The 15,663-nt window shown below is 44.0% G+C and overlaps 1 protein-coding gene across 5 annotated transcripts in view; it reads left to right on the plus strand.

The window, feature by feature from the left end:
• Window positions 1-12,742, plus strand: part of TRIM37 (tripartite motif containing 37) — a 1,981,866-nt gene extending 1,969,124 nt beyond the window's left edge. For 4 of the 5 annotated variants that reach the window (XM_069615154.1, XM_069615156.1, XM_069615158.1 and 1 more), the window contains 3 exons: window positions 10,649-10,795; window positions 11,184-11,262; window positions 11,432-11,566. In XM_069615154.1, coding sequence (XP_069471255.1) covers window positions 10,649-10,795; window positions 11,184-11,262; window positions 11,432-11,435 — 230 coding nt within the window. In that variant the 3' untranslated portion in view covers window positions 11,436-11,566. Of the gene's footprint in view, window positions 1-10,648; window positions 10,796-11,183; window positions 11,263-11,431 lie in introns of all 5 variants that reach the window. The other variant, XM_069615157.1, reaches the window with a different exon arrangement.
• Window positions 12,743-15,663: the final 2,921 nt, after the last annotated feature.

Below are 15,663 nucleotides of genomic sequence, written 5' to 3' on the forward strand. Positions count from 1 at the left end.
TGAAGTCACAAAGTACTGAAGCTGTGGTGGTAGTGTATTTGGTTGTCAATATATGTGAGACTTCAGTAGCACAAAATGAAGTGGAATGCTATGAGGCAAAGGAGTGTGCTGTCCTGGTAAACTATTGTTGAAGTAGAAGTGCTGTGCAGTCATCCTGACGGATACCTACTGTGATTCCTAATCTTATCAAGAGAGACATACTAAGTGTTAACCAAGAACTATGTTTCACTAACATTTACAGAAGTTTTATTTCTTTTGAACTTTGGCAAGTCTTATTGGATAATGGACAGCGCTGGCCAATGGGCTGGCTCTCGCCAGATCAGCGATCCGTCATCGAATATCTAGCCAGATCTTGGTATCCAGCTTGCCTCTGCGTGGCAAACAACCCACACAACAGGCCAAAGCGATTGCTGAAGTGCGATATGGAGTGGGTGTGCAGAGCTTCACACAGCATGTTGTCGACAGGAGCTCCCTTCCGCATCCTAACTGCTTTATTTCTCACCTCATCTCCTGGAGATCAATGGTGAGCAAAGCCACTGAATAGTTCAAAGGCACCCCTCCCCACAACGCCTGTGTTCAGAGGAACTGGCTGGAATGTGCAGGAGCTGGTTCAGGGCAGCCGGGGTGGGGATAGTGCAGGCTGGCAGGGGGTGAAGCGACTTGTGAACACCACATCAAAGGGCAATGCTTTTGTCATCCCATAAGAGCTGCCAGAGCTGGGGGCCTGTTTTGAGCAGGGGGGGAATAGTCGCAATCCGGCATCCTGGATGGGTGTTTCCTAGTGAGATTGCACCCCGCATAGACCATCTGTGTGCAAATGTGCATCTTACACTTTCATAGGAAAAAAAGTAATTTCCAAACTCAGAAATGCTGCTTAAACTTGCATTCACTAGTTTTCTAGTAATGTGTTTTGTTTTTTCGAACTACCACACAAATACCCTGTAATTTTTGTGTCCCTTCCTTTTGTGTTTTATCACAGGTTATATTTATAAAGATGTTATATGCCTGTCAAACTGCTTAATCGCAAAAAAAAAGTTTCTTGTGGTGACAGCAGTCATTAGGAAATTAAAGTGAGTTCATGGCTGCCAAATTTTGATTTTCACTACAGGGCACTTGTTTTTTATAATGAGTTGCAAAAAGTCATATATTAACCAGTTTTTAATATACAACATCTCAGCTACGGTCTCTCAATCTGCAGAGCTACACTGGTAGCCTTCTACTGTAGAGCGTGTCCATGGATCCTTTGATGTACTAAAAATCACTGGATTACGAACAGTATTTTGGGTGAACCACTGCTATAGAAGTGATTTAAAGTAGAATTGATGCACAGTGTAGAGTTTGGAAAGGGGTAGCCTGAAAGAAATTACGCCATTTTTATTAAACTATTATTTTGAACATTTTCTTTGAGCAGAGTTCAGCTGCCAGCTGTGCCCCCTCTGAACTCCGCCCCTCCACCCTTTACCCCCACCTTGCGGGATCCCCCTTTACATTTTTCCATTTCCACCTCTGATAACTGGAAGTGGTGGCAAAGCATTGTGGCTGAGAAATAACATTGATGCTATTTTGAGGGAGGGGAAAAGTCCTTGTTTCACCAAAAAGAAAAGCTTTGTTGAAACTCTGACTAACAAAGCCTTACCTTGACATTGAAACATCCAGAACTGAATTGAGACTGTACTACCTACATGGATTTTCTTATTTCATTTTGTTGAATATTGAAGCTGAATTTACCTTGAATCCTAGGGACGGGAGTTCACCCAGGTTACTGAAGGTTTATCAAGAAACTATTTGAACTGCCATATATTTTCTTTGTGTAACTGATGTTTAACTGTGAGGGCCAGATATCCTGTATTAATGTTTCCCTTTAGTTTTTTTAGTAAGGGAAATCCTCATCAGAGTAGGGATAGTGATGGTGGCCACAGTGCTTGCAAGAGCAAGAACCCTCTTCTCGCCATGCAGGGAAATCAACCCAATTTGAAGATGGCCGTCGCCCACACATCAGAAACCCCAGTTGCCTTACCTCGCTTCAACAACGCCACTCATTGGGCAGAAGCTACAGAAATGGATTGCCCAGACCATAGCCGGAAGCCGGAGCCGGCTCCCAAAGGCCGCGACCCAAGGCAATGGAGCTCTCTGCAGCTCTGCTGCATCCGCAGTCTGCATCGTGACCACAGGGCTTGCAGCAGCAAGAACCCTCTCCTCTCTGTGCAGGGGAATCAACCCCTTGGAAGTTGGCCGCCTGCACATCAGAAACCCCAATGGCCACAACAGCGCTCATTGGGCACAAGCTACAGAAATGGATTGCCCTGACTGTAGCCAAAAGGCAGAGCCGTCTCCGAAAGGCCACGACACAAGGCCAATGGCGCTCTCCGCTGCTCACAGCTTTGGCTGCAGGATGTCTCTTCGCCCGCCGCTCCTGCGCTGTGACGACAGCACAACCAGTCCTGCAACCCGGGAACCAGCCTTGCTGTGCCTGGCAAGATGAACCAACACACTGCTGCCACACAAAGAACTGACAAATCGGAGACTCATTTACAAGCACTACACCCCAAGGTAAGTGTGCATATGTCCCTGCATTCAATGCCACTGTACTAAATTGTGCCCATCTACTTCACAGCACTCTGTCTATCCCTGACTCTGACTCAAAGGTCGTGCTGCCGGCAGCACAGCTCCCAATAGTGCCATGTCCAGCTACTGTCGCACCTAGGCCAATAATAATCCCCACTCAGCTGTACAGTGTAATTACCAGATATCCCTATATAAAACACCTGCCTCCACAGCTCTCTGCGGGGAGACCCGCTGCAAACCTTTTCAGTTACCCTGAACCCAACAAGTGCATCTGTATCAAGCCGGAAAAAGTTGAACATCCTTTGGCTAAACTTCACACTGCTCTTCCCAATGTGAACTTCAAGAACAAAGTGCTAACTAGCCAGCACCCGTCTGCCCTACTGAAAAATGCATCCTCAGGCTCACCTCTCCCACAGCCTCTTCAGCCACACAGCTTCCATCATTGGTCTCAAGAAATAGTCTACTATGTAGATTAGCACAAAAGCATCCTACTTGCACACAACCCATCCTCATGATAAACTTCAGGCTGGCAAACTGCATCCCTCCTCACTTCACAGCCTATACCAGAAACTACCCACCCACCACTACCTCCCTCTGGCATTTTGCACTACCAGTTCACACTCCCTCCTCCAACGAATCTCCTAAGATTCCACCATTGGTGGCATCGCTGACTGCCCAGACCACAATGAATGTCTGAGACGTGCAACCTGCCCTCCTAAAATGTGCCCTGATCAATGCAAGATCAGTCCCAGCACATGCCCTGGACATCCATGACCTCACCTTATACAACTTGGTTCTCCTAGCCATCACAGAGTTCTGGCTACACCCAGCCGCTGCTCCTGCATTATCCCTTGCCATCCCGCCTGGGTTCACCACTCTTCGAACAAATAGGCAGGATGCCAGGGGAGGTGGGGTTGCCCTAATTTATAATGACCCCTCAAGATCAGCGAGTGCCCAGCCACACTAGAAGGGAACTGTGATCTTCTCTGCCTCAAACTCGCCACTTAACACACTAACTCAATACTCATCAACCTACTTTACAGACCACCGGGTCCCATTGTCTCATTCGAGGACGACCTTACTCACCTCCTGAATGACAACCTCAAACCAACATCTTAAATTATTCTCCTATGCGACTTTAACCTAGGTCTGAACGACCCCACAGACCGCTATGCCTCCTCTTTAGCCAACATGCTAAAATTATTAGGCCACACACACTGCAACAACGCGCCTACATATATCTCCCCATGCCCTTGATCTTACCACTTCGCTGTGAGCTTTGACATCCCTATACCCCAAGACAATCAGACTACCAACACCCTGATGCCACCTACCTGGGATAGAAGTGTCCGTAACATCTCCAGGGATATTATCACCCCACTCCTTGCCCAACCTACACCCAGACCACTGCATACATTGGGTTAACCTGGAAGTGCAGACCGACCTTTACCAAAGCTCCATGCAAGGCTAAAGTGCTCTCCCACAATAGCCTTTGGTTTACAGGTGACCTGCAATTTCTGAGAGCAAAGAAGCGTCGGGCAGAAGCAAAGAAGGCACCAGCCACACCAGGTATTCTAAAAAACGAAAGCTGGTTTGCTAATATCCAAGAGGCCCTCTTCATTTTTTTTTTTAGAAAAAGTGCCCACACTTCAGAAATGAATTGCTATCAAACAAACTCTATCAATGCCCAGTCGCCCATTCTGCCTCATCCTGAACACCTAAACCAAGATACCTTCCACTTGCGACAAGTAGCTGAAAACAAAGGGGCCCCATCCTTTAAAAGTATAAAACCTTCGAGATGTAAAGGAAACCTCTGCCCTGCCTCGGTTATCAAAGAGTGCGCTGAAACGCTCATCCCTTTCATCACTTTCATGAATGCATCCTTCTCAAGTACAGTACCTACCTCACTGAAGGAAGCCTGGGACCTCCCCATGCTAAAAAAAAAAAGAAAAAAAAAAGAATAAAAAACCTTGCTTGACGCGGCCCTGCCGAATAACTACCGACCCATCACAACAGTCCCTTTCCTGCTTAAGATCTTAGACAGGGCTGCATATCTTTAAATCCAGCACTATCTAGAATCTAACCAGTCACTTGGTTTACGCCAGTCGGGCTTCATACCTGGTTACGGAACAGAATCAGCCTTATTAGTCCTAAATAAGTCAATTGGACGCTATTAAAGATGAAGGTAAGCTAGCCCTCCTTCTCCTATTAGATTTCTATGCTGCCTTTGACCTGGTAGACCACAATATTCTCTGCATAGCACCTTACCTCAGCAGCCAGCTTTTCGGAAGAAGCCATGTTTTGGGTAGCAACATTTTTGGCTGACAGAATAATACAAGTCTTCTCAGCAACAGCCTGCGCCACCCCCCAGCTCCCTTTCCCTGTCTCCTGCAGAGTGCCCCAAGGGTCATGTGTTTCCCAGACACACTTCAACATATTTACTAAACCCTTATTCAACCTCCTGGACTCCATCTGCATTTCCTATACTAACTATGCCGATGATACACAAATTCTCCTACCTATCACTGGCAACCACCTAGACTCCCCCCCCCTTCACCTTAACTCAATCTACTCTTCCATCCAGGTCTGGATGGCGACCAACGGCCTTTGTCTAAATGACAAAAAGACAGAGATCTTAATGGTTGGGCCACCTTCAGTCTTAAGAAACCTCCGCCCAATATGCTAACTTTAGCATAGACAATTTCCAGATGCCAGTCTCCTCCTCAGTAAAGATGTTAGGAGTTCACCTAGCTTCCTCACTTTCCCTGACACGTCAAGTCAACGCTATGTCGACATCAGCAGCCTATACGACCAAGCTCATTAATGCGGCTAGACCATTCTTGGCACCTGCGGACTGCCTCACCATCGCACAAGCTATCGTTGGAGCCAGACTTGATTACTGCAATGCCCTTTTTGCTGGCACATCTTCAGACAACATTCACAAACTACAAGTGATCCAGAACAATGCCATCCTGGCAGCTCTGAATATCCCTAAAAAAAGAGCATATATCTGAAGCAAGAAGGAATGCCCATTGGCTGTCAATCAAGGAAAGTATTATCTTTAAAACACTTTCGATCACACACCACTGCCTTTCAAATTCGTCCCCACCGTACCTTTCCCAAAGATGTGTTAATACCCAGTCCTCTAGACCTATAAGAAGAGCCTATGCTGACAGACTGGTCTACCTAAATCCAAGCGAGCTAGATGTGGATGTGCAGTTTCCCATCAGTAGCCGTGCTTCAATTGAACTCCCTCCCTCTGCACTTGAGGGCAGAACAATCGTACTGGGCCTTCAGAAAATAATTGAAAACTTGGCTCTTCACCTAGGGCCATGGTCACAAAGGTTATCTGCTATATGCTCCATTCCCTCCCTCTGTTCCGTTATGTAAGAGTATCTGGTTGTAACAGTGCCTTGATCCCTCTGGGTTTTGTGCACTCAATAAATGTATTTATGATTTAATAAAATGGCATATTTTGAACAATCATCCAAAACTTGGCTGCCTCGCATTGCTGACCCCTCAGACCTCCAGTCGCCTAACGCACAGGACGAACCCCCTCTCCTGCTTGGAAGGGTCGAGTTCTGCACTCAAACCTCTGCAGCCTGAACCTTCATAGCTGGCTGCTGAAAGGTTGAGGTTTAAAGAGTGGAATTTGTCGGCAGATGTTCTGGACTTCTCTCTGCGAGAAGACCTGCCACCAAATCCATTTATGCATGCAGGTGCTGTACGTTTTCGACATGGTGTAGGGAGAGGGCTCTGGATCCCTTTACATGCTCCACATCCTCCGTTTTGGATTTTCTACTGTCTTTGTCCCAGTGGGGCCTACAGATCGGTACTGTGAAGGGGTATCTTGCCGCCATTTCTATCAAGAGAACACCGGAGCAGGGCTCCTTTTTCACGACCCCCCATGGTTATTTACTCCGCGCCAGTTTGTTTTTCTGGCAAGGGGCCCGGATTTCTAAATTGCTCTTTATTAAGACTCTTGGTATGCAATCTGATCCTGGCACTTTTTCTCCCCACTGCGATTTGATGCCTCTCAACTTCACATTATTGGAATACAAGGGGTAATATTTCACATAGGGTTAAATATAATTGAACAAAAGAGTCATTTGTTTGGAATAGAGTTGACCTTTCTTCCTTCTATATTTCTGCAAAGTGTTTGTACCAATCATTTCCTGAAATGCAGTATTCAAATGGAGTTATGTACTTGGTAGTCTAGTCCCTGTCCTAATAATTTTCTAAAAGGCTTTTGAGTTACATGCTTTAATTGCTTCAAGCAAGGAATACAATTTTTCAGCTGAGAACTCCTCCTTTTTTTAATTGAAATGTTATAGGCTTGGCGTGCTGATTTTAAGTCTATTTGGTGTATTTGGATTTTTTCTTATATCAAGTATTTTCAACTTTGCTTCCCTACATTCTCTATCACACCCGTTTCCTCTAGGTAAATATCCTACTTTCTTACTTTGGGCTGGTTTCCAGAACTTAAATGATATAATCTCAATCACATGGTTACAATGGTTTATAATGAAAATATCGACTGCAAAAATGTCGACTGCAAAAATGTCGAAAAAGAAAATTTGAATGTTTTTTTATTTTTTTTTGTAATGGGGGTGTCCACCCCCCCCCCCCAACCTCCCGTATATTTTTTATAGCTGAACCCAAAAAAAAATACAAATAAAAAAACACATTCGATTTTTTTTTTTTCAACATTTTTTTTCAACATTTTGTTTTCGACTTTTTGCATTCGACATTATAACTGCACACCGGTTACAATTATGGCAAATTCCTTTCCAGTTGCCCTGTGCATTGAGTAGGAATCCTCAATTAGGCGCCTAGTCTCCTCGTAGAGAGTAGGGATCATTTTATCATTATTTGAGTACATGTGATCAATCTTTACGCTCATGAGCAGGATACATCCTTTATCCCCTTTTTACAAGGGAATTGGTCTTTCTCTGTATGTTTTATGTCAGTGGGTTAGGTTTATCATTTAACTGAGGGTCGTGGTTGCTCTTTTCTTGTGGTGACCTCAAAGCTCTTGGCCCTCTTCCACTCTTCTTAATTCAATAATATGTAATCAATTGATGAGGAGTAGAACCCTGGCCGAAAAGTAGGTTTTGCTGGTTTGAGCCCCATGAGGAGCTCATTTCATGCTCGCAGCTCCAGTCTCTTTAGAGATTCTTCTATGAGGAGAGCTAATATATGTTTTCTTTTGGGTTTAGGAGAATCCAGTGTTTCTATATTCCAGTCATGTTCTTCCTCTTCCATTAACTCAGTGTATTGCATTTCAATCTCCAGCAACTACAATAATGTGGTTGTCAATGTGCTCCCTTAACCACGATCCCCAGTGGCTTTCAATTACTTGAGTTGCTAAAGATCCCCACTTAGCATCAATAGTTATGAAGGGTAACCACCAACATTGAGATGGTTGAATTTATCACAACATTTAATTCCAATACGTCTGGGGATTCAGAGTCTAGGATGGTACATAAATCAACAAACCCTACTCTCAGCCATGTCGCCACACCCCTACTTGTGCGTCCCTTCTTGCACTGGAAAACGAACATAATCTTCACCAAATGGGTGGTTGATAGCCCATGTTTCTTGGAAATAGATTATTGTGTTCTATGGATTCAGTCCAGTCCTTGTCTATATTTCTAGTGAGGCCAGTGATATTCCAGGAAACAACTAGGTGTTGCAATTACATACCACCCTTTCGTTACACTTTGTTGCAGTTTTTACTTTGGTGGCTGAGGTAGGGTCTTCATATTAGTCTTTCTTTGGTACCTCCGTATTGACATCTTCCTCAACTGTACGCATTTCTGCAACAGTGATTTCTAGTATGTCTTGCAACTCCCTCTCCGTTTCTTGTAAAGGGTTATCTGTATGGTGCTTTTGTTTTTGGAGTGCTTTGCCCAACAGGCAGGCTCGGGGGTAGCCTTTATTTGGATGCTGCTATTGAATGGGGGCAAAGTTCTATAGAGAGAAAGCCTTTTGCTATATATTTGTCTATCAAAGATGTGGAATGTGTAGGACGATGGAGCCCATTAGAAGAACAAATTACTTAACACGCAGTAATGTTCTTTCTGATGGACGTTCCTCCCACTGATTCCTCATTGCCCGCCCTAACTGCCCCTCTTGACGGATAGCTAGTAAACCTTGGTTCTGCAGCCCCTCCGTGTCCGAGTGTTAGAGACAAAGTGTGGAACTAAGGTCACGGGTGTGCTACCTATCTATTTACTGGCCCTGACGTCATGTCCGGTGTGTAGAGGCATTGGGCGGAGTGGATGTGGAGCCACGCTGCGGCCCTAGGAAAAGCTTCCAAAGATCAGCTGCGCTGGGAGAACGATATCAAAGAAGAGGAATCCATGGGAAGAATGTCCAACAGAAAGAACAGCAATAGGTTTGCTTCTGATGTAATGGTACTTTCCCACAGTCTTCTCTCCTCATCAGTATGCCATTGGAAGTCTCTAAAATAGGAGAATCTGTAGGTGGAATGTGTGCATTAGAGGAGGAGAATACATTTCTTCTGTGATATTTTTTCTGATGTACATATTACTTTTTATGTGACAGTTCTGCTGTCCGTGAGGTCACCGATTTTTCCTCCAGCCAAAGGGCAACTGCAGCTCTAAATGTGCCATGGACCGTGACTGAGTCAGACATGGAGCTGTGCTGTGTCACCTTATGTCTGAAACATTTTCGTTACCAGACTGCGTCTGAAAGACTTTTCAAAGATGAGGCACCTGTCACAAGAATTATTGTATGCATCAAAGGAACTTTACCGGGGGAATGTAACTTGTTCTTTTGTGTCCGATAGTGTGGTGGATATCATTCAATCATTTGTGGATCTGTGCTTGGAAATACTGCACACCTCAATGCAATGTCAAAGCTCTATTTGCGAGGTCAGCATTATTCTGAAGTATTGAAACAAGTTACTATTTTGTCCCTTTGCTATCTGACAAAATGAGACTCAAGGAGGCAGTTATTCGTTTTTAGTCTATGCTCTTTTTGTAACTTTAACCATCGTGATTCAAAGGCTAACACTGTTAAGCAAGATGCTTTTATGTCAGCACTCTGTAATCCAGCAGGATTCACCCTCTTGGTGAAATAGGGTCACAAAGAGCCTTTAGGAGCATGTGCTCTAAGGACCGTAAAAGCATATGGATATCAATGAAAAGATAGGAGTGACAAAGCAGATGGGCTGAGGGGCGAGAGAGGGCAAAGCAGTCAGAGGAGCTGGAACAAGATTGTAGCAAGGACGAATGCAGAGAGAACAGAGTGGCTTTTCCATTAGTTTGTGTTTACAGTTGTAGTGACTTGTTTGAGTTTTACATAAACATTTTCACAACTGCCCAGTGCCAGCCACTCACTAGTATCAAGGTATGCCTGAGAAAACACAACCACCATAGCCGAATAAGGGTACGCTCAGGCAGGTACATGTTTTGCAATAAAACAGTACTGGAGTTGCCTTTTGGCTTTACACTGCCCCTTTCCACCCACTTCTCAATGCACTTTCAGTGGCCCAGTTGCTGTGCAGGCCCTATTCTCGAGCCAGGGTTCGCCTTAGTGATTCCCTTTACAGGTGTAGTTTCAGCCAAGTCTGTGAACATTCCAATGTATACAGATTTTCTGATCTGCACATTGATCAATTTCACTGTGATCTTCTGTGCTATATTCTCTTAACAGTTCAAGGAGACGACACCTTCTCAGCCTATGTTTCATTCATGCATTTAAGTGTGCTTCCCTCATTGCACTTTGGTAAATAGTGACTGCAATATTAAGACTGTTCCCAAAAACTGAATTATGTAGCTTCTAAAGAGTTATCCCTTGCTTCAAGAAGAGGCTGCATTGCATTCTGCCTTTGTTTTAGGCTAGTCCTGCTCTCAATTCTCTTCCCTTGTGAATGGCGTGCAGACACTGGTGTAAAGGCTAGCCAAGCATGAGGCGCCTTTAGCCACTTGATCGAGTGACGATGATTGCACAATGTTTCCATTCACGTGGGTTGGAAAGATAGAATGGAATTAATTTGAAACAGGACAACAAATCAATCAGTTCAAAGTGCATATTCATTGCGTTTTCTTTCCAGATGCCGTATGTCACAAGCATGTTCTACACCTCCTACCTGGCATGAGCAGTGACAGCGACATTGAATGTGACACTGAGAATGAAGAGCAGGAAGAAAACAATACTTGTGATGGATTTACTGCATCCTTTACAACACAGTCCTCGCAAGGTAGGGGAAAAGGGGCTAGGGGAAAAGGGGGGTATGGGCTTTGCCCATGCAGGCTAGGTAACCCTCAATAGCTTTCCAATCTCCTCTCGAAATACTAGTGTTCAGATAGTTTGCATTTTTTGGACTTTAAAATGTGTAAAGCTGTTATGTTACTTGGATGTGTACCACAGACATCTACATGCTCCCCGGGCACTCTGGTGGATCTAAGAGAGTGGTGCTGGATAATGAAAGGTTTGCTGCTGTGTTGATGTCAAATCTGGTTACGCATATTGTGCGATGCAGAACTTTTTTTCAATACTCCTTTTCTCTGTTGTATCATTATTAGCCAAACTCGGCTAAGCCTTTCCATGGAACTAACTGTGGTATACTTTTCTTCTTTATCCCAAAGAGCCTGGTTCTGAGTTTCCTGAAGGCAACCTGATCAGCTCAGAGGATCTCGGCTTTGCTACTGCAGAGGACAGTGGAAGGTAAAAAAATATTATTTTCCCAGAAAGCAGGATGACTGGGATAAGTGATCTTCAAGATCCTATGGAAGGAGAGAACATGGAATTTGGGGGAGGGGAGGCTGGAGGAGTTGTGAACTCTGAACTGAGGAGGAACTTTATAAATGTGGATTGTCTTTTCTATTTTTGGCAGGTAATGAACTCGAGAGGAACATGCACTTGTGAATTATTGGATAGGAGAATAACACTAGACTACTTATTGTGTCCTCTTGAAGAGGACACAAAACTCAAGCCTGCAGTCTGCATGGTTTCTGGTTCCGCAGCCCATCAGTCTGCATGGTTTCTGGTTCCGCAGCCCATCTGTGCAATGCTGAATAAGAAATGCATTTGTCATGCGAACGTGTTTACCACAACCTTTCTGTAACAATTGATTGTATGAATTGTCTACGAAAACATGACATTGTGTGTGATTTTTTTTCAAAGCCTGTTTTTTTCTCCAGTTGTAGCTCTCTGAAAAGCAGCATTAAAGGAGGTACTGTCTGTATCCATTACTAGACTCAACCACGCCCACTTTAAAAAGGCGTGCATGTGCTTCCATCTGCTTCAATTTACTTAGTTGTTTCAGGATGCCCTTTCTCACACACCAGGGCTAATCAAATCGACTTATTTAACAGACAAAATCGTCCTGTTTCTGGCATTCTGCATTTTGATTTGTATTTATTTCTATTTAAGAGACAGGAGCTTTGTCTTAACTTATTTTAATCAATCGATAACTTTAATAAATCGATAACCTGTCCATAATACCTGACAAAACTTGCCGACTGGGGCTACGTTGGCTTGGTTATCTAGGTACTGATAGCTGAATAGAACAGTGTATAAAACGTAACTTGAATGTCAGGTCCTTTGGTGCTTTTAGACTAATGTTTGCCCTACACTGTTCCTACTAACTTGCTGGAAGTGCTACGTTTCAGGAGCATATTCCTTCTCCCTGATGCTATATGGAAGTAAGACAGTGTGCAAGATAGGACTACCGTGAAATGCTTGTACTGTAATGGGGTGGGGAATTTACATTTGTCTTTCCACAGGCTGGTGTCTGCGTTAGTTTGAATAAAGAGAACTGCAAATGCCATTTTTTTTTAACCAGAATTATTTTCAGTCTGTAAACCTGAATGCACATAGTTTTCGTGTATTTATTTTGGACCAATTGAACAATAATTTGCCAAATGTTTTCCCCATTGTATTCATTCAGTAGTCTGAAGTGGTTTAAGCTAGGTTGAAATCTGAGTAACAAGTTATTAAACAGCGTGAGTATGAATGTATGGTGCAAATGGTAAATGCTCTTATACTGTGTTATGTCATCTGTGTATTTTTTAACTTCAGGATAAACATCTTCATGTGTATATGTTAAAGCTCTCTGTTTTAATGTAATTCCCTGTATTCGTATGGTTTACATTTTCTTAACAAACATTTGCACTTTCTGTTAATAAACTGAATAAGAACCTGACACAGTGTGATTTATATTTTGTTGGCCTTTACCTGCGATTATGTAAATGGAAAAGTATGGCCTCAAACCACACAGAAATGAGCTCCTTTAGCACAAGCTCGTCAGACAGGCACTGCTGAGCACGATATCTGCAAATGCAGAAAAAAGGGAGTCCTCAGGGTGAGGAAGGCTACAAAAATAGACTTTATTTTTCCCTGTTTCTACAGCTTAATCATGCTAGTGAAAAGTAGGACTCATTAATATAGCCTACCAGAACACTACATTTCCCATGTTTTCGTGTGCAAATTAGTAGTCCTTGCGCAACTCAGAAGACTGACTCCAACATTAAAAAAGGCAGTGCAAAATATACAATAAAGTGCAGTGTGCTGTATAAGTTACTCTAAAAACAGTGTGCATATGAACAAATGAGTTAATCACAAAAAATGTAAAAAAGCATAGTGCCAATATGACTTGACAATCTAAACCGCAATTTCCAAAAATGAGCTAAGTAAGTCAGTAGTACGTTTTCCACTGACTAACATTTGCATCAAAGAATATGCAGAATTAAAACAGTATAGCTAACTTGAAAAGATGACTCGTGAGATTTAAAGTAGCAAAAAAAAATAAGTAGGTACCTAAGGTCCTAAAGTGACAGTGCACGAGATCCTCTAAAATTGATTAGTCAATAAAGGACTAGCCACATTTAAATGCTTAGTGTGTATGGGCTGCAGCAATGCTCACATGTTTGCAGATGGCACAAAAAACATGGGCACATAGAATCCTTAAGTGACAGTGCAAAATACCTTGTACAATGCAAATCATACCAAAGACAGTTAATCATAAAACCAAAAATTATGTTACTCAGGCAACACCATTCATGCACGCTGAAACAAATGTAATGGACAGTGGACCATATTTTAAAATCGAATAGTGTAGAATAGCATACACTAACCATGGTGTAAATGCCAATAATAAATACTTGACCCGACTGGAATATGTTCAAATTGGGAAGGTGCATGCTCGTTCTGGGTAACACAACACAAGAGCCAATTTTGTATTGTAAGGGCGCAGAAGAAGAAGTTTGACACACGGGTGGCATGTTGTTGGTTATAGACTTTTATTTCATACCAAAAGGAAAACCCAAACTGTCCCTAACAAACCCTATTTCTAAGAGTGTTTTCCCTGCCTCAAATAAACTAATGACTCTGTCAGGAGGTCCGACAAAAGTAAAATGGTCCACCATTGTTTCAGAAACCTATTTCCTTCCCTTACATTCTAAATCAACTAGTTTCTCATTTGGCCAGATATTTGCTATTAAAATGTTCATGAAACTGTGTCAAGGGTAATGCGTCCTTTCCCTTGTTTTACTTAAGCACTTACAGCGAACCTGACTCCCTTAGCTGTCAGGCACTGTGACTATTAAGATTGGTGAGGATACTTCAATCGGTGTACTTCAAAATTAGTCCCAAACTAATGTGCACAAGTCACCTGGTAAACTCTTCTGCCATGTACAAGTGCTATGAGGATTAACACAGATGCTCTATGGGTGCAGGGTCCCAGACTTGCAGATACAGTCCACCTGGTACACTGTCCTGTTGGGTACTGTGACTATGATGGTTAACTTGGAGGCCTTGATTGCCTTTATGGGTGTGGGTCCCAGACTTGCACCTTCTTCTCACCTCATTCAGTCCACCTGCTATACTCACCTGCCAGGTACTGAGACTATGATGATTAACTTGGATACTTTCAGATCTCCTTATATTCTCGGGGTTGGGGTCCCAGACATGTGTGTTTTTCTCCAGGTTACCAGCTTCTACACCATTGCCTTCGGCTCCTTTCACCTCATCTCACACTCACATACCTTTTTCTATGGTCCGCTATGCTCTCAGGGCTTCCATAATGCTTCTGGCCCACCTCTGTGTTTCCTTGCCGGTCAGCAGTCCTCTTCTGCTCGCCACGGCTCTGTGAGGGAAATTTCCTTCCGGTGACCATGCTTCCTGCTCCACACATTCGCCGTCCCAACGCAGCATGAGGAGCTGCTTCCTTCAATGGATTGCTTTTCTGCTGCAGATTCCTCAATCATTGATCCGTCTGGCTCGGTGGTCGATCATCAGCTCCGGACGTGACGTCCGTCAAGTCATCGAGTCCTTTGATTCTGCATTTTTGACTAAATTATCAAATTTGTTCTCAAAACCTCAACCGCAATGTCCGCTCTGTGGATTTCGGGCTTTAAAAGGTGCACCGACTGCCCTTCCAAAATGTTGATGACCGACCCGCACGACATTTGCCTCTGGTGTCTGGGTGAGGATCAAGACACGGAGGGATGTGCGTCATGCTCCAAGATGCAGTTGAAATATATTCGTGAGCGGGTCGTCAAACTTGCTTTAGTCTGACCATCCCCGAAATCTCTAGTGTGGTCGCTCGTCTGATCCTCCGAGGCGGAGACGGAGGGGCCCACCTCCGAAAAAGAAATGCATCGGCGGAAGGCCAAAAAGCAGTCACATTCGAGGAGCAATTGCTCCTCGTCTTCATCGCGTCAGTAGAAAAGGTATCACCGCCATCGGCACAAGTCCAGCTCATCTTCGGGAAAAGGTAAGCCCTCGGCTGAGCCGACCACTCGAAGAGTGGGAAAATGTAAAAAAAGACATGTAAGAAATGTTTAAGATGCAGGATGCAGCATGTACGGGATGCCTCTGATTCCCCCCACCCCCCAACAGCAAGCCGTGGGGGCAAAAGCTGCGCTTGGCACTCCCAACCCCACGCATGCCAAACCGTTGACGCAATCAGCATCAGAGAAGCCTTCAGGCTCAACACCAAAACAGGTGCATATATCGACACCCGATCTCTCTCGTGAGTGTCGAGAGGCTGACGTTCACAACAAAGCCCTGCCGGCCATTCTGTCGACATCAAAGGAGAAGCCCTCCGCGCCGACTATCAGCGAC

This window comes from Ambystoma mexicanum, chromosome 9, assembly GCF_040938575.1.
Source record: "Ambystoma mexicanum isolate Mex_15411 chromosome 9, UKY_AmexF1_1, whole genome shotgun sequence".
In the NCBI taxonomy this organism is placed as follows: domain Eukaryota; kingdom Metazoa; phylum Chordata; class Amphibia; order Caudata; family Ambystomatidae; genus Ambystoma; species Ambystoma mexicanum.